Raw genomic sequence first — 25836 nt, 5'->3', positions numbered from 1 at the left:
GGCTGTCAAAACTTTGATGTTGCAGAGGGGCCTCATACCCCCAGGTACATGAACAGCATCACCTACTACTTTGATGATGACAGCAGCACTGAGCTTCACAGTATGAAACAGGAGCTGTGCAAAAACTACATAAAGTGACAGATTAAATACAATTTAGAGCAAAATTTCTTCCTGAGATGGAAAATGGATATCAGTGGTTTCCTTCCCATTACCCTTATTGTTTCCTTCTACCGAATGCAAGCCCTCCTCACCAACAAGTGCTCTACCATTGAGCTACAACTGTAGCTCAACCCTTCCTAACTTCTGACAACAGTAGACTTTAGCCATTCCATTGACATTCATAGCCCAACTCAAGCAGAAGAGAAGTTAGGTATACTCTATGTATATTTTTCTTCCACAGGGTTTTACCAACTGGCAGGCTCCCCTCTAGCCCTTAATTCTTCATTATCCTCTCTTCCCAAGTGCATTCTCATTCTGAGGTGTGGTTGATCAGAGGGTGGGCAGAAATGCCTTGCAGAGAAAAGCTGTTCTCATCTAGAGTTACTCCCAGGCCCTAGGCTGCCATCCTTTCATATACCTGATCCTCAGATATCCCTGAATGAAGAGGCAGGCCCCTTTGAGGTTTGTAGTTGAGGACTTCATCTCAACATAGGCTGAGGAGGGGATGAGGGCCTATTTTCATGTTATTAATTAATAATGCAAAGAGTAGTTTACATCTTCACTTTCTGAAAGCACCTGAATTTAAGACCAGTGTATCTGTAACAAGCATGAATGGCAGGAGCCATCAGGACTAGCCACTTCATACCTATCACCTTTGTGTGGGGATCTAAGATCTGGTTAACAAAGCAACAGCCTGCCTAAATCCCCCTGTTGATGCTCTGCCCTTCCAAGGATGGTTCATGTCAGCATGACCTGTGAACCTCAAACAGAAGGTCTGTGTGCCTCAGCTGTGGTGAGGGGCAGGTTTCTCTTGTGCTCTCTCCAGAACCTGGGACAAATGCACTACCAGTAGAGAAGGCCCACCTGGCCCTGCCTCATTGTGGACCCCTGGGACTCAGAGGTGCTGAGCCTCAATGTCAAAGTTTTAAGTGTTTTGTTCCCTTTTTCCCCCTTTGTTGATGATTGATTTACAAAAGAAAGGAAGCTGCTTAGAGGGCTCTGGAAGTGGAGAGGAAGGAACAAGAAGACCAGTAGTTAGGGAGGGGGGGGATCTTTTGCCAAAAACCTGGGTAGAGTGGTCTGGATCATCTGGCACATGGCAGAGGCAGAGAACAAAACTTATAGACGATTCTCACTAAAAAGGAAAATTTGTCATTTGGCTTTGCAGAGAAGTTCCATCCTATGCTTATAGTTCATACTTACCATGTGCTAGGATATTACATTTAAAAGGACAAAAAAAAGTAAAATACTTGAATGAACTTATACTATGACATTGAGGGTAACTGATTTCCAGACTGAAGTGATTCATTCATTATTATAGTCCCACTGTTAGTCCTTTGTAATTTGTGATAACTATGTTTGACTTTTTAATGCAAAAACATATAATAATTAAAATTTGAAAAGACAAAAATACACATAATGTTGAAATGCTAACCCCCCCCCCATGTGAGGATTTTCAGAAGTGGGGCCTTTGGGAGGTAATTAGATTCTAAGCATGTTGCCTTCGTGAATACAATTAGTGTCTTTCTAAAAGTGACCTTAGAGAGCTCTCTCTTCTCCCTCCTAGGCAAGAAAACAGTGAAAAGACGGCTACCTACAAACCCAGGAATCATGGCCTCATCAAATTGTATCAGCTAGCATTTAGCTCTTGGACTTCCCAACCTCCAAAACTGTGAAAAATAAATTTTGTTGTTTATGAGTCACCCAATCTATGATATGTTGTCATAGCAACCTAAACAGACAATATTGCTGGGCATGGTGGTGCATGCCTATCATCTCATCTGCTCAGGAGGCTGAGGCAGGAGGATTATAAATTCAAATCCAGCTGTATCAACTTAGCAAGCAAGACCCTGTCTCAAAATTAAAAAGGGGTGGGGATATTGCTAAGCGGTTAAGCACCCCTGTTTTCAATCCCTGGTACCAAAAATATAAACAAACTAATACAATATAATGCAAAAATTCTTAAGAATATATTGCCCCATAGAATTAAACAACATATAAAAAGAATTATACAGCATGTTCTAGTAGGATTTATCCTATTGCAAGGTTGGTTCAGTATTCAAATTTAACTCAAAATTTGGAAAAATCAGGCTGGGGTTGTAGCTCCGTGGTAGAGTGCTTACCTAGCATGTCTAAGGCACTGGGTTTGATTCTTACCACCATATATAAATAAATAAAATAAATGTCCATGGACAACTACAAAAAATAATTTGAAAAAAAATTCAATCAGTTATCTAATCAATCATCTAAATGAGCTAACAAAGAAAAATCATATGATCATATCAATGAATGCAGAAAATTATTTGACAGAATTTGACATTCATCTGTGATAAAAACTCCCAGAAAACTAGGAATAGAGAGGAGCTTCCTCAACTTGATATCAAGAATATCTACAAAAAACTTACAGCTGACTTTATACTTATTGATGAAAGAACACTTTTCTTTTAAAATTAGGAACAAGGCTATAATGCCTGCTCTTAAACATAGTTTTTGCCAGAGAAGAAGTCAAGAAAATGAAATGCAAGATTCAATAATGTTCTCCAAGATGATACACAAATATAATGCAATACCTATTCAAATCCCAGCAAGATTATTTGTGGATATAGACAAGATTATTCTAATGTGGAAAATCAAAGGAATTAGTATAGCTTAAATGATTCTTTAAAGTAAGAATAAATTTGGAGCAGTTGATGAATCTAATTGCAAGACCTATTATGTAACTATAGTATCTAAGACAGTATAGTATTAGCAGATATACTGACACATAGAAGAGTAAAATACAATAAGGAATCCAGAAATAGCCTCCATAGGAGTAGAGTCAACTGGTTTTTGACAAAGCTGTTAAAGCACTTCAAAGGAAGAAAGATAAGTGTCTTTTTAATTGGTGGTGGATGAACTAGATATTCATAGGTAAACAGGTTCACATCTAAAAGTAAACATTATAAAAACCAATTGGAAAACCAACAAATGTCATATACAGACATTTCACTGAAGAAGATAACAGAACCCCACTATTATGTATATAACTATAATACACTAATAAAACATTTATAAATGAAGTTATGTATCATTAAAGAAACGCAGATTAAAACCACAGTGAATTATTACTGTATACCTATCAAAATAGCTAAGATGAATAATACTGATAATAACATGTCAGAGACGATTCAGAGAAACTGGATCACTCATAAATTGCTGGTGGGAATGTAAAATGACACTGCCGTTCTGGAATGTAATTTGTGGTTCCTTTCAAAACTAAAAATAGACACATCCCAGCACTTATACTCATGAACATATACCCAAGACTTATTTTCCTGCAGAAACTTCACAATACAGCTTTATTCTTTTTTTCCCAGCACTAGGGCTCAAACCTAGGGCCTCATGCATGCAAGGCAAGTACTCTACCAAAATCTTCATTCTTTGTTTTTTTAAAAGCTCTTTAATTTGAAGGACATCACTTTTTATACCTTTATTTTATTTATTTATTTTTATGTGGTGCTGAGGATCAAATCCAGCACCTTGCACATGCCAGGCAAGCACTCTACCACTGAGCCACAACCTCAGCCCCCCAAAATCTTTATTCTTAAGAGCCCCAAATTAGTAATAACCCAGTTATATATTCTAATGTCAAGGAATAATACTCAGTAAAAAAGAAACAAACTATTGATTCAACAACAGAAATGGATCTCAAGGGCATTATGCTGAGTGAAAATGCCAGTCTCAAAAAGTCACATACTGTATGATTCCATTTTTATAACATTTTCAAAATCACAAAATCATAGAGATGCAGAGTTAGGGATGGTGTTGGAAGGCTCTGACTACAAGCGATAACATAATGGAAATCTTTGTGGTTATGGAATAGTTCTGTATCTTGATTGTAGTGGTGGTTATGTGGATCTACATTGCGTGGAGCTACATATAGAGCTAGGGCTGGGGCTCAGTGGTAGAACACTTGTCTAGCATGTGTGAGGCACTGGGTTCCATTCTCAGCACTACATATAAATAAATGAATAAAATAAAGGTCCATCAACATCTTAAAATATTTTTTAAAAACTACATACACACATTATTTCAATATCAATTTCTGAGCACTGGTTTATATAATTTAAGATAAAACAGGGGAATTTAAGTGAGGAGTACACAGGACCTCTATACTATTTTGCAACTCCTTGTAAATGTATAATTATTTCAAACTAAGAAGTTTCTTTTCGTTTGTTTAGAGAGCACTGTAGGGCAAGGTATGTAGCTCAGAAAAAGAGCACTTGCCTAGTATGAGTGGGGCCCTGTGTTCAATCCCCAGCACAAAAAAAGGAATTCTCTAGTGATTGTGGAGCATGGGGCTGAGAGGGACCAATCAGGATAAAGGTAGGAACAAGCAGTGTAGAGAATCTTGTTAGGTGAAGGATGCCATATGAACCATTAGAATATTTTTTGTGATGGAATAAAGGATAGAGATAGAAGGGATGATCCTGGAATAGAATCAGCAGGACCCTGGTTTAGAAAACATGTTTAGGAGGTGAGAAGAAAGAAAACTCAAGATGATTCCTAGGTTTCTGGCTTGGGTGATTGAGTAGACGCTAGACATCTCAATCAAAAGAACCATAACTTCAGAGCCAGAAGTGTACTAGGAGTAGACAGAAGCCATGTTTTTCTGCTCTGTTATACCCTTGTGAATCTAAAAGATGTTGAGGGGTGGGTTTCTCACTATGGTACCCAGGTAGGCTTCAAAAACTCTTGGGCTCAATTAGTCCACCTCCCTCAGCTTCCCAAGTAGCTAGGATCACAGGTGTACCCCTCCATGCCCAAGATGTTTGATTTTTTGAGAATTTTGTGAAATCCATTTATGTCTTTTGGAGTACCCTATTATGTATTGGGAAGCCAGATATTCACACAATTTTCCCTTCAACTTCATTCCTTGTCAGCCTGGTACATTTACTTAAGAAATGAGTTTCAAAGCAGTTAAGAGTTGTATGACATTGGGCTTTGATTTCTTCCTCTGCAAAATGAGCACTGTGTTTTCTAATAAAGTAATCATAATAGTTTGCTCTCTGGGTTTTGTGAGAATTAAATGAGATAACATATGAAAAGTACTAAACATTCATCAAGTACCTAATAAATGCTTGCTACCACAGCTAAAAATAAAAAATTAGAGTGATAAGAAAATGTTGAAATGTAATAGACCCTGTCAATCGCAGCCATCTGACAACAATGCTCAGATTTTCTAGAGACTATTTTTCCTCAATTTGTTTTCTAGTTCCTTCAGTGATCCTTAAAGAGTGGTCCGCCTATAAAGGGAAGTCACCTCAGACCCCTGAACTGGTGTCTGCACTGACATTTCGGGAATGGACTTGCCCAAACCTGAAGAAGCTCTGGCTAGGCAAAGCAGTTGAAGACAAGAACAGAAGGATGCGAGCTTTCCTAGCCTGTATGAAGTCTGACACACCCAGTATGCTCAATCCAGCTAATGTCCCCACCCATCTGCTGCTCATGTGCTGTGTACTCCGGTAAGCCATGAAACAGGGAAGTAGCTAGTTCCTTTCTCTTTTACTTTTTTTTTGGACAATGATTTTAAGTAAGTGTTTTTATGGTGTTTCATTGCGGGGAAATTTTTGATTCACGTTCACCTTAGACTTCAGAAACACTGGAAATATTTGTTAGAATACTCACCCCAGCTTATGATCCTCTGTCATCATCATACCATGAATAATCCCTCATTTTTGTCCCTTTCAGTCCTCATTCCTGATCCAGTTCCCTTCTCCTTTCTACAAAGAGTCCTTCATTCTTGAGTATTCGATTTGTGCACTTCCAAGCTATATTACATATGTTTGTATTTATATCCATATCCATGCACAGTATTTGTTTTTTGGGTTTTTTGTTTTGTTTTGTTTTGTTTTGTTTTGTTTTGTTTTGTTTTTGGTTCTGGGGATCCAAACCAGGGTATTGTGCATGCCATTCAAGTTCTATATCCTTAGCTCTAATAGTATTTTTTGTATATGTTCTTTTTTTCCCCTTTTTTTTCTCCTGGTGCTGGGGATTGAAACTAGGGATGCTTTATTACTGAGCTACTTTCACGGACCTTTTTATTTTATTTTTTAAATTTTGTGTCTTGCTAAATTGCTAAGACTAGCCTCAAACTTGTGGTCTTCCCACCTCAGCCTCCCAAGTAGCTAGGAATAAAAGCACACACCACCATGCCCTGCTTTTTTTTTTTTTTTTTTTTTTTAAGAGTCAGGATATTGTTACATTGCTCAAGATGGCCTTGAATTCCTGGGCTCAAGTGATACTCCCACCTCAGCCTTTTGAGTGGCTGGGACTACAGATGTACACCATCTCACACAGCTAGAGTTTTGTTTGTTTGTTTGTTTGTTTGTTTTGCTTTTTTGACATGAAAGGTATTGTGCTATATACCTCATTCTATTTCTTAGCTTTCATTTACTGTTCTTCTTTCCTTCCTTTCTTTCCTTTCTTGACAAGGTCTCTGTGATGCTCATACTGGTCTCTTACTAATGGACTCAAGTACTCCTCCCACCTCAGCCACCTTAGTAGCTGGAACTATAGGCATGATTCACCCCACATTCAGTGTTATTTTTTAGGTGTATCCATATTCATATATGGTTCATTCCACTTAACTGCTGATTATGTTCCATCAAATACTGATATCACAGTATTTTATTGATAGATGAATGGATAATTGTTTCCAGTTCTTTGGAATTACAAACATTGCTTAATAGATGTCTCTTCTCTGTCTTTTTGTGTTCCTTTGTCAGTTTATCTGAAGTATAAACTCAGGAGTAGCATTTCTGGATCCTGTAAAAATACATGTAGATCCAGAGCAATGTTGCCAATTGCACTAGATAAAACTGCTAATTTGTATTCCTATGAACAATACATAAGATTTTCTAATTCCTCATTTTGCTACTACTGATTGTACAACTTAGTTTTTACCATTCTGGTAGGTTCCTAATAACATTTTAATTTGCATTTCTTTTGATTACAGATGAGACTGATCTTTGTTTTTCTTTATTCTGGTGCTACAGATCAAAACCACTGTCTTATGCATGCAAAGGAGGTGTTCTACCACTGAGCTCTATCCCCAGCCCTATTTTTCTCTGTTTTTATGCTGATTAGCCATTTGAGTTTTCTCATTCTGAAGCACTTATTTACTTATCTTGCAACTTTCTATGAGATCATTTGTCTTTTCTCCTTGGTTACTGAAGTTCCTTGTCAGATACACTGCAGATATCTTTTCTGTATTTGTATTAGTTGCATGTGCTTATGTGTATATGTGTATGTATATATCAAATATCTTTTCCTGTTCATCAGCTTGTTTAAATTTTATGCACAATAGCCTTTATTGAACAGAAGTATTTCATATTAGCCAAACTTTTAGTGTTTCATTTTGTTTTGTTTTGTTTTGACTGGGGATTGAACCCAGGGATGCTTTACCACTGAGATACATCCCCAGTCCTTTTCATTTCATTTCACTTCATCCCATTTATTTATTTATTTATTTATTTAAATTTTTTGGTGCTGGAGATCGAACCCTGGGGTGCTTAACTGCTGAATTGCTTAGGGCATCACTGAGTTGCTGAGGCTGGCTTTGAGATCTTCCTGCCTCAGCCTCCCAAGCGACTGGACTCACAGGCATGTGCCACTGTGCCCGGCCTCCTTTTTATTTTTGGAGACACAGTCTTATTAAGTTGCTGTTGGTCTTGCTAAATTCGCTGACCTATAACTTGCAATTCTATTGACTCAACCTCCTTCCTAAATTGCTGGGTTTACAGGTGTGTACCACCACTCCCAGCTCTTAGACCTTTTATTTTTATAATTTCATATATACAGAAATGTTGGAAGAATAACCACCTTGTAGATTCTAATAATTAATATTTTACTGTGCTTTATCCGACAGAACTATCCATCTGTTAATTTCTAGTCACCTATTTAACCATTCTTCTTAACCAATTTCCAAGTAACCTTCAGATATCAATATATTTTCCTTCTCCTCATGAAGTATTTTGCTGAGCACAGTAGTATACACCTGTATTCCTAGCAACTTGGGAGACTGAGGCAGGTGGATTGCAAGTTCAAGGGCAGCCTCAGCAACTTAGGCCCTGAGCAACTTAGCCAGATCCTTTTCAAAATAAAAAATGTAAAGGGCTGGAGATATATCTCAGAGGTAAAGTGCCCCTGGGTTTAATCCACAGTACTAAAAAAAATATTTATTTTGGTTTTGCCAAACCCATTAATATGTACTTTTATACTGTGTATTTTTGTCTTTATTTAATAAACTCCCCCTTATTCTTAGGTCATAAAGATGTTTCTAAATTTTCTTATAATTTTATAATTTCATGTCATGTTCTTAATATAGTGGGTATTCATTTTGTACATGTTCAGAAATTCTGTGCATGTTGAGAAAAGGGACATTACTTCATTACCTCATTTTCTCTATAAAATAAGCCATTTCCCCAGTGATTATTAAATGACCCCTTCTTTCCTTACTGATTTGTATTACCACCTTCATCTGCACCAGTTTCCTATATATACATGAGTCCACTCCTGGATTCTAATTTGCTCCATTGCCCATTTGATCCCTCATCAATATTATGTTGTTTTACTTATTAAGGGTTTGAAAGTTGCCTTAATAATCAGTTACGGCAAATCTTCACTCTGCACTTCTAGTTTCACAATTTTACTAGCTAGCTATTCTTATATCCTATAAATCATTATTCTATGAACAATTTAGCATCAATCCAGTTTCCACAAAATATTGTTGAGATTTTTTTACATTGAACTGAATTTGTAAATTAATTTGGAGTACACTGACGTCTTTATACTGTTAACTCTTTCCATCCATAAATCAGAGTTTACCTTTCATGTATTCAAGTCTCTTATATCTTAGGATTAATTTTTTTCCATAGAAGTCTGGACTTTAATTCCTAAGTACCTGGTATGTATTGTTTTGATTATGAATGGTATCCTGTTCACTATTATATTTTCTCATTGTTTGTTTTCCAGAATAGAGGTAGTAAGTTGTTTTTATATATATACATATATATATAAAGGGGAGGACCAGTCCTACAAGTAATAGAGCAGTGCACTTTGACACTGAGCAGAACTTAGTTTGAATTGTCCTTTTCTAGCACTTTTCAGCATGAATAAGTCACTTTAGCCTTTCAGAACATTTTATTTCCACTGTAAATGGTGTGTTAGTCAGCTTTCCATCACTATGACAAAATACCTGGAAAGCAACTTATAAAGAGGAAAGATTTATTTTGGCTCAAAGTTTCAGAGATTCTGTCTATGGTCTGTTGGCTCTGCTGTTTCTTGGCCTGTGATGAGGCACAACATTATAAGAGGGAGGGCATGGTGAAGCAGAGCTACTTACCTAATGGTAGACAGGAAGAGAAAGAGAGAGAAAGGGACTGGGGAACAAAGATATGTCCCCCAGTGACCTACTCTCCCCAACTAATCCCCACCTCCTAGTGTTTCCACCACTTCCCTATAGTGGCATGGGCTGTCTACCAAGTCTTTACCACATGACCTTTGGGGGGATATTTCATATCTAAACCATAACAAATAACAATAATGATTCTTATTTCTCAAGAGCTTTTTGGACATTGAGAAAAATGTTAGGAAGTAGAAGGAGTAAGCCTTTATCCATTTTTCTTATTGTAAAAGACTCCCAAGTCACCAATTTAATTGTCAAAGTAGTTAGGGAATTATACAGGGAAATATATATTGAGCACCTCTTATGGGGTAGGGCCTCTGCATGCATTATCTCAATGCCCAAACAGTGGTGAAAACTCTAGGAGGTGGGACCTATTTGTAAAGAGTGGATCACTGGGGGCTTAAAGGTAGGAGGCTGGGGTTGTAGCTCAGTGGTAGAGCATTTGCATAACATGTATGAGGCACTGGGTTCAATTCTCAGCACCACATAAAAATAAATAAATAAAATAAAGGTACTGTGTCCATCTACAGCTTTAAAAATGTTTAAAACAATTGCAAGGTAGGTAAGACAAAGTAGGATCTATTGTTAGATTTGGCACCAATGACAACAGTGTTAAATGATAGCTTACTGCTAAAAGTAAGGATAAAGATACAAAGATTACTTTGTTTAAAAAAAAAAAGTCCAAAAAGAATAGGCAGCATCTAGAGTCATGTAGTATAGGATGAAATTGCCCTGTATAAATCAGTAACCAAGTGTACTTCAAATCATCAAGAACAGGTACTATAATATTACCTGTTGTGTCTGCTACGTCAGCCCTTTTTTCTTTCTTTCTCTTCTTGGTTTTGTGAGTTTTGTTTTGTTACTAGGGATTGAACCCAAGGTGCTTTACCACTGAGCTACATCCCCAACTCTTTTTATTTTTTATTTTAAGACAGGGTCTCACTGAGTGGCTGATGCTGGCCTTGAACTTGTCATTCTCCTATCTCAGCTTCCCAAATTGCTGGGATTTTAGGCGTGTGCCACCATGCTCAGCTAAGTCAGTCTTTTGTGTGTGATGTTTCTAATCTTTAAAATAGTGTTGAAAATTAGATGAGGCTACAGGCTCAAAGAGCACTAATTCACAACAATGGTATAACTTGGAAAGGAGGGATAGTAAGAGGGTTTGAACTCAATGCTCCCCAACTTTTGAATTCCTATTTTTTAAGCCAAAGTGTGGGAACAAACAGTTTTTACAACAAATTATGGTTGGAATTTTAAAATTTAAACTTAAATGAAAATTAACTTATTCTAAATAGTACATTCCCCAGCAATAAGTAAAGACTGGGTAGGAATAATGAGCCATAGCCTAATTGAGTACAGAGTCTGAATTTCTCAATTACTTCTAGTAATAGATAAATATGCCTCTCAGGACAGAAAAAGTAATATTGGGGAAGTTGTACAACTAAAATGTATGTTGGTGAAGTTCCTAGATAGCTAATCTAGAGAAATAGAGTTTTCTAGAAAGGATTGATACAGTTTAAGGAAGGCAGGATACAAGGATTGGATTGCATCTCTGCTGAATGTGGAGAGACATGCACCAAAGCCCCATCATTTCTAGCAAAAGTTCATTCAAATCTCAACAGTCTTCTAGATATAGAACATGGAATTGGACAAGAGCTCTCCTTTTGACTTCCTGGTAAAATTGAGGAGTCTCTCTCGTGAAACAATTCTGTTAAGAAACACTGGATTGCGAGACACGGTGGTGCATGTCTTTAACCCTAGCTACTTACAAGGGTGAGACAGAAAAATCCAATTCTGAGACAAGCCTGGATAGCATAGTGAGACCCTGTCTCAAACAAAAAAACCCCCACTGGATTCACTCCTAACATTGTGTTTACTATGTGCCATCCTGATAAATAAAAAATGAAAATATATGGAAACTATTTTTAATTTGCTTGTCAGTATAATTCTGAAGTTCATCAGGGAGCAAATGAGTAAGAGTAGCTTAACATTTTTCAAAAAGAAAACAAGAGCTAGATGTGGTGAACTCCTGTAACCCAGCAACTCTAAAGCAGGAGGATTCCAAGTTCAAGGCCAACATCAGCAACTTAATGAAGCCCAAAGTAACTTAGAGAGGCTCTGTCTCAAAATAAAAAGGGATCGTATGTGGCTTAGTTATAAAAGCACCTCTCGGTTCAATCCCTGGAACCAAAAAGAAAAAGAACAAAAGGAAGTCTCATGACTCGAATGATATCCAAAATATATAAACTCATTATGAAATATTGTGCCAGTATTGTTATTTTATAACAAATAAAACTAAGACCATAGACATATTAGAACTTAAAATACATGAAAGGACACAAATAATTGAGGAAGAAATTAATTTCTAAAGTAATTGTTGTTAGAGAATTGAATCTGTATCTGGGGAGACATATCTAATATGAATCTCAGATGGACTGATTATAGATGTAAATTTTTTTAATACCTTTATTCAATTTGTTTCTTGTATGTGGTGCTAGGGATCGAACCCAGGGCCTTAAGTATCAATTTAACTTTCTTTGAGATAGGAAAGGTATTTTAAAATGAAAATAAAGATTCCTCAGTCCCAGGACACTATCAGAAACAAGGCAATCTCAGTTACAAACAATCAGGAAAGGTAAATACCTCAGTTGCTTGTGGCTCCAAACCACCAAGTCAAAATTTAACTTGGAGGTCTGTGCAATAAGATAACCATACAGGGTTTGATCATCTCTCATGTATTCATTTTTTTAAAAATTTTGATGGACAGAATACCTTTATTTTATTTGTTTATGTGTTGCTGAGGATCGAACCCAGTGTCTCACGCATGCCAGGCAAGCGCTCCACCACTTGAGCTACAGCCACAGCCACAGCCCATCATCTCTCATGTATTCTTGAATATCTAAGAGACTGGACGTACACTCAGGAGAGGGATCCAGTTATATATTCCTACCTGACTCAACATGGGAATTTGAACAAGGTGAAAATAAAAGCCAGGATAGAGTCTAGTAATGTAGCTCAGTGGTAACATGTGAGCTAACATGTGCCTAACATGTGAGGCCTTGGATTTGATCTCCAGAACAACAACAACAAAATCCAGGACAGAATTATACACTGCCTGAATTTTTAATGAATGCTCCAACATACACAAAAATCCCCTTGAGATTGATGGAAGCTTTATTACTCAATGTATTTATACACAAATTTGACCAATCATTGGCTGCCTAATGAGATATGGTAATCCAAAGGAGACCCCTAGGAAGCTAGGATTAAAAATGAAAAGAAGAATTAAAAATCTGAGCAGGAATGTCCTGGCCCACACCTTGCAGGGGACACAGGTTTTTTTTTTTTTTTCCAAAAATAGTTCAGATTAGTTACTAAACAAACACCAGCAAAAATGACAGTACTTACTCAGGAAATTTGAAGTCCAGAGTTGCTATAATATATTATCAAAACCAATCAATTTCCAATAAGAAATTACCAAACTTGCAAAGAAGAAATACTGTGTGGCTCATACATAGGGAAAAAAAAATCAGTGATTTGAAACTGTCTCTGAGGAGATATAGATGTTAGATGTGTTATCTAAAGACTTTTTAATCAAATCTACTCTTAGGAATTGGTTATGAGGTTGCCACCCCCGCCGCTGCCCAAAAATTAAAAGCTCATGATTAAATTATGAGAAATGTGACCTAAATTGGTGAATTAATCCATTTAATGGATTAACAATTTGAAAAGACTACTGGGTGATAATTGTAGGCAGGTAGGGCGCGGCTAAAGTAGGTCACCAGGAATGTGCCTTTGGAGTTTATATCTTGTCCCTGGCCCTTTTCCTTCTCTCTACTTTCTAGTTGTCATGAGCTGAGCAGCTTTCCTTCACGCCCTTCTACCATGATGTTCTGCCTTGGGCTCAGAGTGATGGAGCCAGACAACCATGGACTGAACTTCTCAAACTATGATATCAAAATAAACTTTTCTCCTCTAAATTGTATTCTCAAGTATTTTAGTCACAGCAACAAAAAAATTGACAATGTTACAGATATATTCATAGAACTGGAGGAAACCATATTTCAAGAATTACAGGGGAGAATAGAGGATAGCTTGGGATAGCTTAGCTTAGTTTAGCATGCTTGAGGCCATGGGTTTAATCCTTAGCACAAAGGAAGTAAAGAAGGAACTATACACTTTATGGTTATAGTGGTAATTTTTTTAATTTTTATTTTGCCATAACAAGAAAGGAAGGCAAGGGATGAGACTTCCATAAATTCAGAGTAAGGAGATAGCAATATTTCAATTTCACTGATGAAAAATTATAAAAACAAATCTTTTAATGTTTCTGGAGTTCGTCCTAAGGACATCAGCAAATGGAGAAAGATTCATTCAAGAAAACCTACTACAAAAAGTGAGTAGGGCTAATATACAGTTTTCTTCTCCCAGAGAGAGCATAGGAGAAAAGCATTAGCTATGTTGTCCCTGATCATAAGGTGAGCAGCACCACAGTAGCCCCAGAAGCCATTGGTTATTACAGTCAAGCTTTGTTAATTCACAAGGCCATTTACATTTCAGGATAACTAGGTTTGGACCCTTCAGGTGGACAGCCACTAGGGCTAGTGGAGGGACAGTAGAAGGAGCCAAGCAAGCACTTACAAACATGAATGATATTTTGAAAGCCAGAGGCTGTGACTTCACTTATGTTGTAAAAGCAACTGTTTTGCTGGCTGACTAATTATTTGGGTTCAGTCAATTAAATCTGCAAGCAGTATTTTCGGTTTTCTGCTAGAACTGCTTACTGTTTTGCAGCTTTGACCAAAGGACACTGTCTTCCAATTAAAGCAATAGTAGTCCAAGGACCCCTCACAAAAGCGTGACTATAAAGGTACCCAGTGTTGTTTAGAGTGGAATTTTCATTGAGTTTTTAAATTAACATCTTAATTGTTAGAATTGATGTTGGTATGCAAAGAAAGGATGGCAAGGGATGAGATGTCCAGAAATTCAGAATAAGGTGTAATCAAGCCTCTATCCAGCAAAAATCTCAATTTAACTGGTAAAAATTATTAAAATACAAATCATTCATGGATTTGTTTAAAATAACCGAAGTCATTGTTGAAACATATAGGGAGAGTTGAACATGAAGTGAAGAAGAGAGAGATAATCTCACTGGTACTATCAGTTACACTGTGTACGTTTATAATTGCTGAATATGGGAGAAAGACATTCATTACATAGATACTCAAATAAATAAAAGAGAAATAACATGTAGGGAAGGTGAGTTACTATTCCTGAAAAATAATGACATATCCATTTCATTCAAATCTTATTAATTTCATGATGTGAAATATTTAATTCTCATGTTAGATATGTTATTCTACTTTTACTTGAATAACATTAATATATTCGTATTTGAATGGTAGATGTAAAGGAGAATAAAGTAGGCCAAAATTATATATAGACAATATTTTTAATGGAAATAAAAATGCAGATTTCAAAGAAAAGAAAGATTGAAGGCAAGGTGAAAGGAAGGGAAGAAAAAAGGGAAAGAATCTTCTAAATCTGGGTAAAAACAGCATGAGTCTTTAGCATTTGAGTTAAAATTCATTCCCTTACTCTCATATCTGTTATTACAGTAGGTCTCTTTCAGGCACGAATAGCCAAGAAGACAGGGATCCCTTTTTTTCCCAGCCTTCATACTTGGGCTGTTTTACCCTGGGAGGGGAAGGCTGCCCTTTCTCATCAACTTCATCCCTGTGTCCAGGTAAGTGTGGACAAGAGGATCACCGACTAAATCCCTTCTCATAGAGCAGAAACTCTAATCAGGGGCAATGGGGTCTGAATATTGTGGTCCCCAACTGTGCCCAGTCCAGTTCATATGTAATGGGGGTATTGCTATACTGGCACTAGAAACCCCATCCTCAATGTCCACTTATATCTACTTATAGGTAGGTAGGAAAGCATGCCTACCTCTCATGAAACAACCAGGTATATTTCTCAGGGCGTAAAGCAAGACATGAGGACAAGGAAACTGACTTTTTAGAACAGAACATGAAGAACTCCATGCCTAAGAGATGTTGAAAAACAATAGGAATCTTGCTGGTGAGCAATTAAAGAGGAGGCAGGTAGCACCATGATAGAAGCAAGAAATCCAGAATGGCTCAGAAATCCAGAAATTTTATAGCAAGAACCAGAGAAATAAACAGCCAAGAGGACCCCCTCCTGGGATCACAGTAACGTAGAATCAGGAAAGGTGTGTTCATACACTGGATCAGGAGAAGATTTAAGGCAAAACTTTGGTGCTTTCCCTAAGCCACACTCAGACTCATCAGCACAGTATAGATGCCTCCCTGACATAAAAGGCTAAAACACCACCTCTGAGAAAACATTGTCTGAAAAATACTTTGACTCAGAGGTAACTCCTAGGAATTTAGAATTAAAACTAAATGTATCCTTTCATTCTGGAAGACTGTGAATGGTCCAAGGCCATGTCTTTGTAGGAATGAAGCTAGAAGGTACCTCCAAGCTATTACTCCCTCATTGAATGTGGAGCAAAAGAGTGTAAACTCCCTGGCCTATATAGAAGCCTTCCTCCTGACATATATTCAGTGATAAAGGGTAAACATCTAACTGGCAGAGAGTTCTTAGGCATAACCTTTGACTAGTTGGTGGCTTATGCTGACCTAAAGGTGACACTTAGGTAAATAAGCTAAAGGATAAAAACAAAGTGGAAAACTTTCAGCAGGGACATCAGGTGTTTTACTCTGCATGGAAATACACTTCATACAATTATCACATCTAAATAATTAAACAAGACAACAACCAAGCAACAACTTTGGCCACCTCTGGGCTGGAGAGTTGCTACATTATCTAAAATATTCTGTTTTCAACAAAATATTCTAAGACAGGCTAAAAAAAACATGAATTTATAACCTATAGGCAGCAATAAATCAGGGTTTTGAAGGGGCTCAGGTGGTAGACATAGCAAAGACTTCAGATCAGTGTAAGTATGTTCAGAGAACTCAATGAAGCCATGCATAAAGAATTAAGTGAAGGCATGATGATTGTCAATAAAGAGAAACTAAAAAAAAAAAAAAAAGAACCAAATAGATATTCTGGAGTTGAAAAGTATAGTAACTGAAATGACAAATTTACTGGAGAAGATCTATAGATTTAGCTGGCAGAAGAAAGAAGCAGCACACATGAAAATAATCAACAATATTATGTGATCTGAAGAACAGAGAGAAAAAAAAAAGTGAACAGAGCTTAAGAGAAATGAGTAACACCATTAAGTAGTGAACCAGCATGAATATGATGTAGTACCAGAAGAAAAGAGAAACGGGGGAAATATTTTTTAAAAACTGTTTGAAATTTTCTCAAACTTAATGAAAAACTATATATTCAAGAAGCTCAATTAACTTCAACCAGGATAAACTCAAAGAGGACCACATCAGACATGATGAAAGACATAACCTACATAATGATCTTTCCTGGCAGTCTTTTTTTTGGTATGGATTTGAATTACTGTTTATTATTGCTTTCAATCTATATAACTTCAGTATTTTGTGATTTTTATTGGTGCATTATAATTACATATAATGTGATTCATTGTGACATACTCATACATGCACAAAACATAATTTGATCAATCTCATTCTCTAGTACCTCCCCTTTTTCCTTCCCTTGATCCCTTTTTCTACTCTTTTGGTCTACCTTCCATTATTATGTTTTAATAAGTACATTATAATTATAATTAAAAGTGGGATTCACTGTGGTATATTCATATATGAATGTAACATAATTTGGTAAATTTCATTCTCCAGTACTTCCCTATGCCCTCTCCTCCTCCCTCCCACTTGATCCTCTTCCTCTACTCTGTTGCCTCTACTCTGTTGCTATCCATTCTATTTTAATGAGATCCATTTTTCATTCCTGGGTTTTTTTTGGGGGGAGGGGGGTTGTTATTGTTTGTTTGTTTGTTTCCTCCCTCCAGCTTCCACATATGAGACAAAACATTTGAGCATTGATTTTTTTTTTTTTTTTGATTCTGGCTTATTTCATTTAGCATGATGTTCTCCATTTCATAATTTCAAATGACATAATTTCATTCTTATGGCTGAATAAAACTATTATGTATATATAACATGTTTTATTCATCCATTCATCTGTTGAAGGACACCTAGGCTTATTCCATAATTTTTACTATTGTGAATTTTGCTGCTATAAACATTGGTAAGCATATATCATGATAGTATGCTGATTTTAATTCTTTTGGGTAAATACCAAAGAGTGGAATAGGTGATTCATTGATAGTTTTTTACAAATCTCCACACTGCTATCTAGTTTTTTACAAATCTCCATACTGCTATCTAAAGTGGTTGCGCTAATTTTCAGTTCTACCAACAATGTGTACCCCCCCACACACATCCTTTAATATTTCTTATAATACATATCTGTTGGCAACAAATTGGTAAAAGACAGCATGCTTGAGTGCTGGAAAAGAAAAATGACTCATCACATGCAAGGGAACCACAAAGACTAGACTTTTCATGGGAAATAATAAAGGACAGTAGGCAGTAGGACAGAATATTCATTATAATGAAATAAAACATTATCAACTATGAGTCTTGCGTCCAATAAAACTATGTTTCAAAAATGAAGACAGGCCAGGTGCAGTGGCACACGCCTGTGATTCCAGCAGCTCCAGAGGCTGAGGCAGGAGGATCCTGAGTTCAAAGCCAGCCTCAGCAATAACAAGGTACTCTGCAACTCAGTGAGACCCTGTCTCTCAATAAAAGGCTGGGGATGTGGCTCAGTGGTTAAGTGCCCCTGAGTTCAATACCCAGTACTCCCTACCAAAAAAAGAAGACGGGCATTTCAAATAAAGAAAAGCAGAGAATTTATTAGTAGATCTGCTTTCTGAGGCGTACAAAGTATGGAAAGCTGAGTTTATTGAGTATTTGACTGTAATCCCAGTGACTCAAGAGACTGGGAGGAATGTCAAAAGTTCCAGGCCAGCCTGGACAACTTAGCAAGACACGGTCTCAAAAAGGACTGGGGTTGTAGCTCAGTGGTAGAGTGCCCCTGGGTTTGATCACCAGTGCTTCAAAAGGAAACAAAAAGTATTAAAGTATTAAAATTTATACTTAGAAAATGTCTACTAAAAGAATACATAAAAGAAATAGTAACAAAAGAGACATGAGAAATGTGAAATACAACACTGTAGATTCAAATCTGCCATGGCGAGCTGAGGTTGTAGCTCAGTGGTAGAGTGCTTGCCTAGCATGTGTGAAGTACTGGGTTTGATTCTCAGCACCACATATAAATAAATAAAATAAAGATCCATGAACAACTAAAAATTATTCTTTAAAAAATCTGCCATAGGGCTGGGAATGTGGCTCAAGCGGTAGCATGCTCGCCTGGCATGCGCAGGGCACTGGGTTCGATCCTCAGCGCCACATAAAAATAAAATAAAGATGTTGTGTCCACCGAAAACTAAAAAATAAATATTAAATCTTTTTTTTTAAATCTGCCATGGTGGTGATAAATTTGAATGGATTACAAATTTAGTCAAAAGGCAGAAATTGTTGGCTTGGGTAAGGAAACAATCATCTATACACTGTTTAAAGGAGATACACTTCAGTAAATTAAAAGATACAAATATGTTGCAAATAAAAGGATAGAAAAAGTTACACATAAACAACCACCATAACAGAGCTATACTCAGAATGCTAGTAGCAAATATTAAGATAATAAAAATATATAACTAGAAGCAAAGAGGGTGTGTTAACTTTCTTTCCTACTTTTAAGTTGACAGAAACAACTTAAAAGTAGGAAAGATTTGTTAGGCTCAAGAGTTTCACAGGTTTCAATTCATAGTTACTGGGTCCAATGATTTTGGGGCATTTAGTGAGGTAGTCCATAATGGTGGGATGTGTGCAGTAGAACAAAGCTGATCACCTTATGGCAGCCAGGGAGCAGAGAGAGAAAAAATGTGCAGGGAAAGAGACTGGGGATAAAATACAGCCTTCAAGGGCATGCCCCCCAGAACCCAACCTACCAACTAGGCTCCACTCCTAATAGTCCATTGAATTATGAATCAATGATCTAATCACCTTCTAAAGTGAACACTGTGACCTTCAATACTGTAGGTTTTGGGGGACATTTCACATCTAAACCAGATATTTTGTAATGATAAAAGATTAAGTTCATCAGGAAAATACCATTATATGGACTTAACAACAGAGCCCCAAAATGTATGAAATCAAAACTGACAAAAAAGAGCTGGGTGTGGTTGTGCATGCCTATAATCCCAGCAATTTGGGAGGCTGAAGCAGCAGAATCACAAGTTTAAGGTTAGCCTCAGCACTTAAGAGAGGCCCTAGGCAATTCAACAAGACCCTGTCAAAAAAAAAAAAAAATAGAAAAGTTTTGGGGATGGGGCTCAGTGGTAAATTGCCCCTGGATTAAATCCCCAGTACCATGTGAAAGAAAGAGAAAGGAGAAATAGACGATTTAACAATGATAATCAGGGTTTCGAGGTGTAGCTCAGTTGTAGAACATATACTTAACATGCACAGGCCCTGGGTTCAATTCCTATCACCAAAAATGGTAATAATCAGAGCATTCAATATTACACTTTCAACAAATTTGCAAAACATCAAGGATTTAAAACACCTGAACCATAAAATAAACTACTGGTAACAAACATCTATATAATACTCCACACAACAACAGCAGAATACGTGTTCTTTTCATGTGCATATGCATCCATTCTGCATGATAGAACATAAATTAAATTGTCGTCTCAGACTGTAAAGCGAGACATGGTGAATTTAAAATGATTAACAGTGACATGAGATTAGAAATTATTAACAAAAAGAAACTTTGAAAGCATAAATATGTCAAAATTGATCAGCACACTCCTACATAACATATGAGCCAGAGGAGAAATTACAAGGGAAATTAGAATATACTGAGATGACTGAGAACAAAATGATGATTTATGAGATACAACTAAAGCAATGCAAGGAGAGAAATATATAGCTATAAATATCTATAATATAGAGGAAGAACTGAAATTAACAATGTAGTCTTCAAGCCAGACACAGTGGCTCACATCTGCAATCACAGTGACTCAGGAGGCTGAGTCAGGAAGGTAGTAGTTTGAGGCCTGCCTGAGCAACTTAGCAATACCCTGTCTTAAAAAGGAAGTGTGGCTCAGAGGTAGAGACCCTCTGGGTTCAATCCCCAGTGCCACCAAAAAGGGAAAAAAAAGAACCTTAATCTTATAAAAATTATAAAAAGATCAAATTAAGCCTTTCCCACAAGAAACCAGGTGAACCCAGTAGCATTTCCTATAATCCCAGCTTCTCTGGAGATTAAGACAGGAGAATCACTTGAGTCTAGGACCAGTATGAGTAACATAGCAAGACCCAGACTCAAAAAGATTAAAACGAGAAAATCATATTACACTAAGCTGGAATAATTGCTCACAGGTAAACACTAGATTGGATATAAAGAAAGTAAAGAACAAAATTGACATGCCTTTACCTAGAGTGACCAAGGGGAGGGGGGGAGACTGAAGTTACTAATAAGGAATGAGCAGGGGGGCATTAATATTGCCCTTAGAGAAATAAACAATCCAGGAGATTATTATGCCAACAAGTAATACATGCAATTGACAAACCCCTAAAAAATCACAAATTACTGAAACTAAAGAAGAAACAGGAAATCTGAACAGAAATATAATGAATAAAGAGCTTAAATTTGTAATTTATAACGTCTTACAAAGTAAAGAACAGGACCAGGTGGCTTCACTGATTAATTCTATCAAGCATTTAAAGAATTATATCCAATCTTTTATAGATTTTTCTGAAAAATAAAGGAGAAAGGAACACTTTCCATTTCAATTCTGTGATTATAGACGTATAGTCCTTATGAGTGGTAGGTGCAAAACTTCTCAACCAAACAATAATAAGCCAAATCAAGCAATATATATAAAGGATTGTAAGCATTAACAAATGAAATTCATACCTGGAATGAATGTAAGATTTGTTTAACATTGAAAAATCAGTAAAAATGTAATAAACCATACTTACAGAATAAAGGACAGAAATTATAAGGCAATTTCAATAGACAGTAAAACATTTGTCCAGATCCGATTCCCTTTTATGATAAACACAGAGAATAGAAGGAAACCTTATCACTTGGTAAAGGCCATCTATGAAAACCCCATAGCTAACATTCTATACTGTGACAAAATGCTTTCTAATTATTATTTTTTGGGAGGGAGGGGGTGTACTGGTGCTTTGCCACTGAGCTACATCTGCATCTATTTTTATTTTATTTTTTATTTTGAAACAGTCTTGCCAAATTGTTCAGGATCTCAAAAAGTTGCTGAGGCTGGCCTCAAATATGTGATCCTCCTGCTTCAGTCTCCTGAGTTGCTAGGATTATAGGCAGGTGCCACCACACCTGGCAAGAGTCTCTTAATAATGAGAACAAGGCAAGAATGTTCATTGTTTCCCTTCCTTTACAACATTGCAGTAGAAGTTCTGTCCAGCTTAAGAAGAAGGAGCCTTTCTGTTGTTAGACTTCAGTGTTTGATGTCAAAATAGGCAACTTCATGAAACTCAAGAAGGTGGAGCTGGTCCTGGCCAGATGCTACTCTGTATACAAAGCCATCAAGAATAATGTTGATGATGGCTCTTCAGACTGCCCCTATAGCCATGCTCTCTAGTGGCTAGAATTGACCACTATTCTCAAAAAGTGACTGCTGCCATGGGCAAGAAAATTGCCAACAAGTCTAAGATCAAGTTTTGAGAAAGTTTAGAACTATTACTTCATGTTCACAAGGAACACTGTCAATATGCCTTTAGGCAAAACTATATCAATAGCCATGTATGGTGGCTCAGGAGAATGATGCAGGGGGGTTGTAAGTTCAAACCCAGTCTTAGCAACTTAGCAAGACCTTGTTTCAAAAAATAAAAAGTGCTAGGAATATGGCTCAGTGACCCTGGGTTCAATCCCTGGTTCCAGTATATGTATATATCATCAACAAAAGTGTCTTCAGGGACCCTGCTCTTAAAAGCAAGAACTGACCAAAGGTCAAGTTTAAGTTTGAAAAGGAGTACAAAGATGGGCAAGAACAAGTAGTTCTTTCAGAAGCTGCAGTTTTAAATGTTCTTTTGTTCTGTCACTAAAAATAAAATTCCCTGGAACAAAATTAATAAAAGGCATAAATACTGTAAAGTAAAAATCATGGGACATGTAGATTATTCTGTAGGTTAGATTTCCTCAATACAATGCCAGAGATATAAGTGACAAAAGAAAAATAGATTAGACAGGGATCAAATTTTTAAACTGCTGGAAACAATACCACAACATAAAACCACAGCTACTGTAAGGGGAGAAAATATTTGCAAACCTTGTATTTGATAAGGGCCTAGTATACAGAAAAGAGTTCTTATAACTCAAACAATGAAAGGCAATTAAATTTCTATTTTTTATCTGATCCATAAAAACAAAAATTGTACATATTAATGGCATACCATATGATATTTTGATATTTGTATTTGTTGCATAATATTTAATTCTGGCTAAATATAATGTATCTAGCCAGGTGAGGAGGTGCCTACCTGTAATCCCAGCAGCTCAGGAAGCTGAGGCAGGAGGATTGAAAGTTCAAAGCCAGCCTCAACAAAAGTGAGGCACTACGTAACTCAGTGAGACCATCTGTCTAAATAAAATACAAAATAGGGCTGGGGGTGTGGCTCAGTGGCTGAGTGCCCTTGAGTTGACTCTTTAGTACCCTTTAAAAATGCATGTATCTACTAAAACATCTCATTTCTTTATGGTGAAAACATTCAGAATTTTTCTAGTTGTTTTTTGTTTGTTTTGATATGGGTATTAAGCCCAGGGGCATTTAACCTCTGAACCACATACCAAACCCTTTTTATTTTTGTTTTGAGTCAAGGTCTCACTGAGTTGCTTAGGGCCTTACTGTGTTGCTAAGGCAGGCTTTGAACTTGGGATTCTCCTGCCTCAGCCTCTTGAGCTGCTGAGATTACAGGCATGAGCCACTGTGCCTGGCTCCTTCTAGCTTCTTTTAGATATATGGTACATAATTGTTATTTGTAGACAAAATGTTTCAATAAACATTTTTTCAAAGGTATGCAAGTGTCCAAAAAGCACAAGAAAAGATGATCAATGTCATTAGTCTTTGAGGAAATAAAAACCACAATGAGAAACTAGTCAACACCCTTTATGGTGGTGAAAACATAAAGGACAATCAAGTGTTGTCACAGACATGGAGGAATTGGATCCGTTATACATTGCCAGTAGGAACATAAAGATATGTCCACACAAAAACATGTTCATAAATGTTCATATAGATTTTTTTCATAATAAGCAAAAGTGCAAATAGTCAACTGTCCATCAACTAATGAATGGGTAAACAAAATGTTATATCCACACAATGGAATATTATTCACTTATAAAATGAATTTAACTGTTGGCTCATGCTATAACATGGAGATGAACCTTGATAACATTAGGCTATATGAAAGACCAATCACAAAAACCATATATGATTCTATTTATATGAAGTGTTCAGGACAAGGCAAATTGATACATACAGATTAGCAATTATTAGGGGCTGGGGTGAGGACTGAATAGAGTGATTGCTATTGTATGGGGTATTTTTGTTAGGGATAATTTAAATGCTCTGAAATTGGTAGCAATGACTCTGTAACCCTGCTAATTGTACACTTTTTAAAATATTTATTTTTAGTTATAGATGGACACCATACCTTTATTTTCTTATTTTTATGTGATGCTGAGGATGAACCCAGTGCCTCACAAGTGCTAGGAAAGAGCTTTATCACTGAGCTACAACTCCAGGCTCTGTACACTTTTAATAGATGAATTGGATGTCAATTTTATTTAAATAAAATTATGAAAGAAAAAATGAGATGAAATAGATCCTTAGATTATCAAAGATTAAGGAAATTTATTGCTACCAACTTGTCTTACAACAAATATTAAATGATGCCTTTAAGACTGAAAGGAAATAATAACAAATAATTATCACCTACAAAGGTAATTATGCATATATGTGTATGTTTTTCTTATTATTTAACTGACTTAAAGCAATTATTAATAATTATTAATTTATGTGTTAGCTTTAGAATAAAGGTAAAATATACATGACAATAGCATTATGGAGGAAGAGAGAACTATATTGGAACAAAGCTTGTACTGAAATTAATTTAGTATCAATTTGAAGTAGTATGTGATAAGACACATATAGTGTTCTACAGTGCAATCACTATGAAAAAGACTAAAAATATAGTAAAAAAAATCATAGAATTAGCATTTTTACATCACAGAATATCCTTTAGCACAAAAACAGTAAAAGAGTAACAAAAAAAGGTATTTGACCTATAAATCTAACCATATTGACAGTTATATAAAATAGAAATGGTTTAAACACTCCATTGAGACTTGATTAAAAAGGTTGAATATGCTGTCTACTAGAAAAATACTTAAGATTCAAAAACACAAATAGGTTCAAAGAGAAAAATTGAAAACAAAATACCACATACAATAGCCATGTGAAAATTATTATGATTGTACTAATACCAGACATAATAGATTTTAAGAAATGTAATATTACTATGGACATATAAGAACTTTTTATAGTGATAAATGTGTGTATTCATCAGGATTGTAACCCTGGTTGTAACCCCTAATGACAGTGTCCCATTGTTGTTGAATTTAGTATGATGATGAATGACAGTGATGTTGAATGATTAATTTAGACCCTTACTTTACTCAGCACATAATAATTACTCAACATTGGATCATAGACCCAAATGTAGTAGTTTAAACTATAAAAATTTATTGAAGCAAACAATGCAAAATTGATGATGTGGAGTTGGGCAAAGATTTCTTAGATAAAAAGACCGAAATGAAATCCATTATATATATGTTGGATTTGATTAAAATACAAAAGTTGCTTGCATTTCAAAAGCCACCATTTATGAAACTAGAAAAGGAAAACCACTACTAGACACAACCTATATTATCAGCCCTCAGAGGCTGAGACAGGAGGATGACTTCAGCTTAGGCATTCAAAGCCAGCCTGGGCAACATAACAAGATCCCCTCACAAAGAAGGGAGGGAGGAAGGAAGGAAGGAGATAGAGACAAGGCATACACTGGAGGAATATATACAAATCTTGT

The 25836-nt window shown here is 36.3% G+C and overlaps 1 protein-coding gene and 2 pseudogenes across 3 annotated transcripts in view; all 3 read left to right on the top strand.

Moving 5' to 3' along the window:
• The window catches only part of Fam120c (family with sequence similarity 120 member C), a 117494-nt gene that overhangs the window by 61532 nt on the left and 30126 nt on the right, over window positions 1–25836 (top strand). For 2 of the 3 annotated variants that reach the window (XM_077107740.1, XM_077107743.1), the window contains exon 10: window positions 5414–5663. In XM_077107740.1, the coding sequence (XP_076963855.1) occupies window positions 5414–5663 (250 nt within the window). Of the gene's footprint in view, window positions 1–1726; window positions 1806–5413; window positions 5664–25836 lie in introns of those variants that run through there. The other variant, XM_077107741.1, reaches the window with a different exon arrangement.
• LOC143639301 (2-iminobutanoate/2-iminopropanoate deaminase pseudogene) lies at window positions 11247–14469 on the top strand (annotated as a pseudogene).
• On the top strand, window positions 22212–22771 carry LOC143639168 (large ribosomal subunit protein eL27-like; annotated as a pseudogene).

This window comes from Callospermophilus lateralis, chromosome X, assembly GCF_048772815.1.
Source record: "Callospermophilus lateralis isolate mCalLat2 chromosome X, mCalLat2.hap1, whole genome shotgun sequence".
Classification (NCBI taxonomy): domain Eukaryota; kingdom Metazoa; phylum Chordata; class Mammalia; order Rodentia; family Sciuridae; genus Callospermophilus; species Callospermophilus lateralis.
This window is presented reverse-complemented; position numbering and strand designations above follow the sequence as displayed.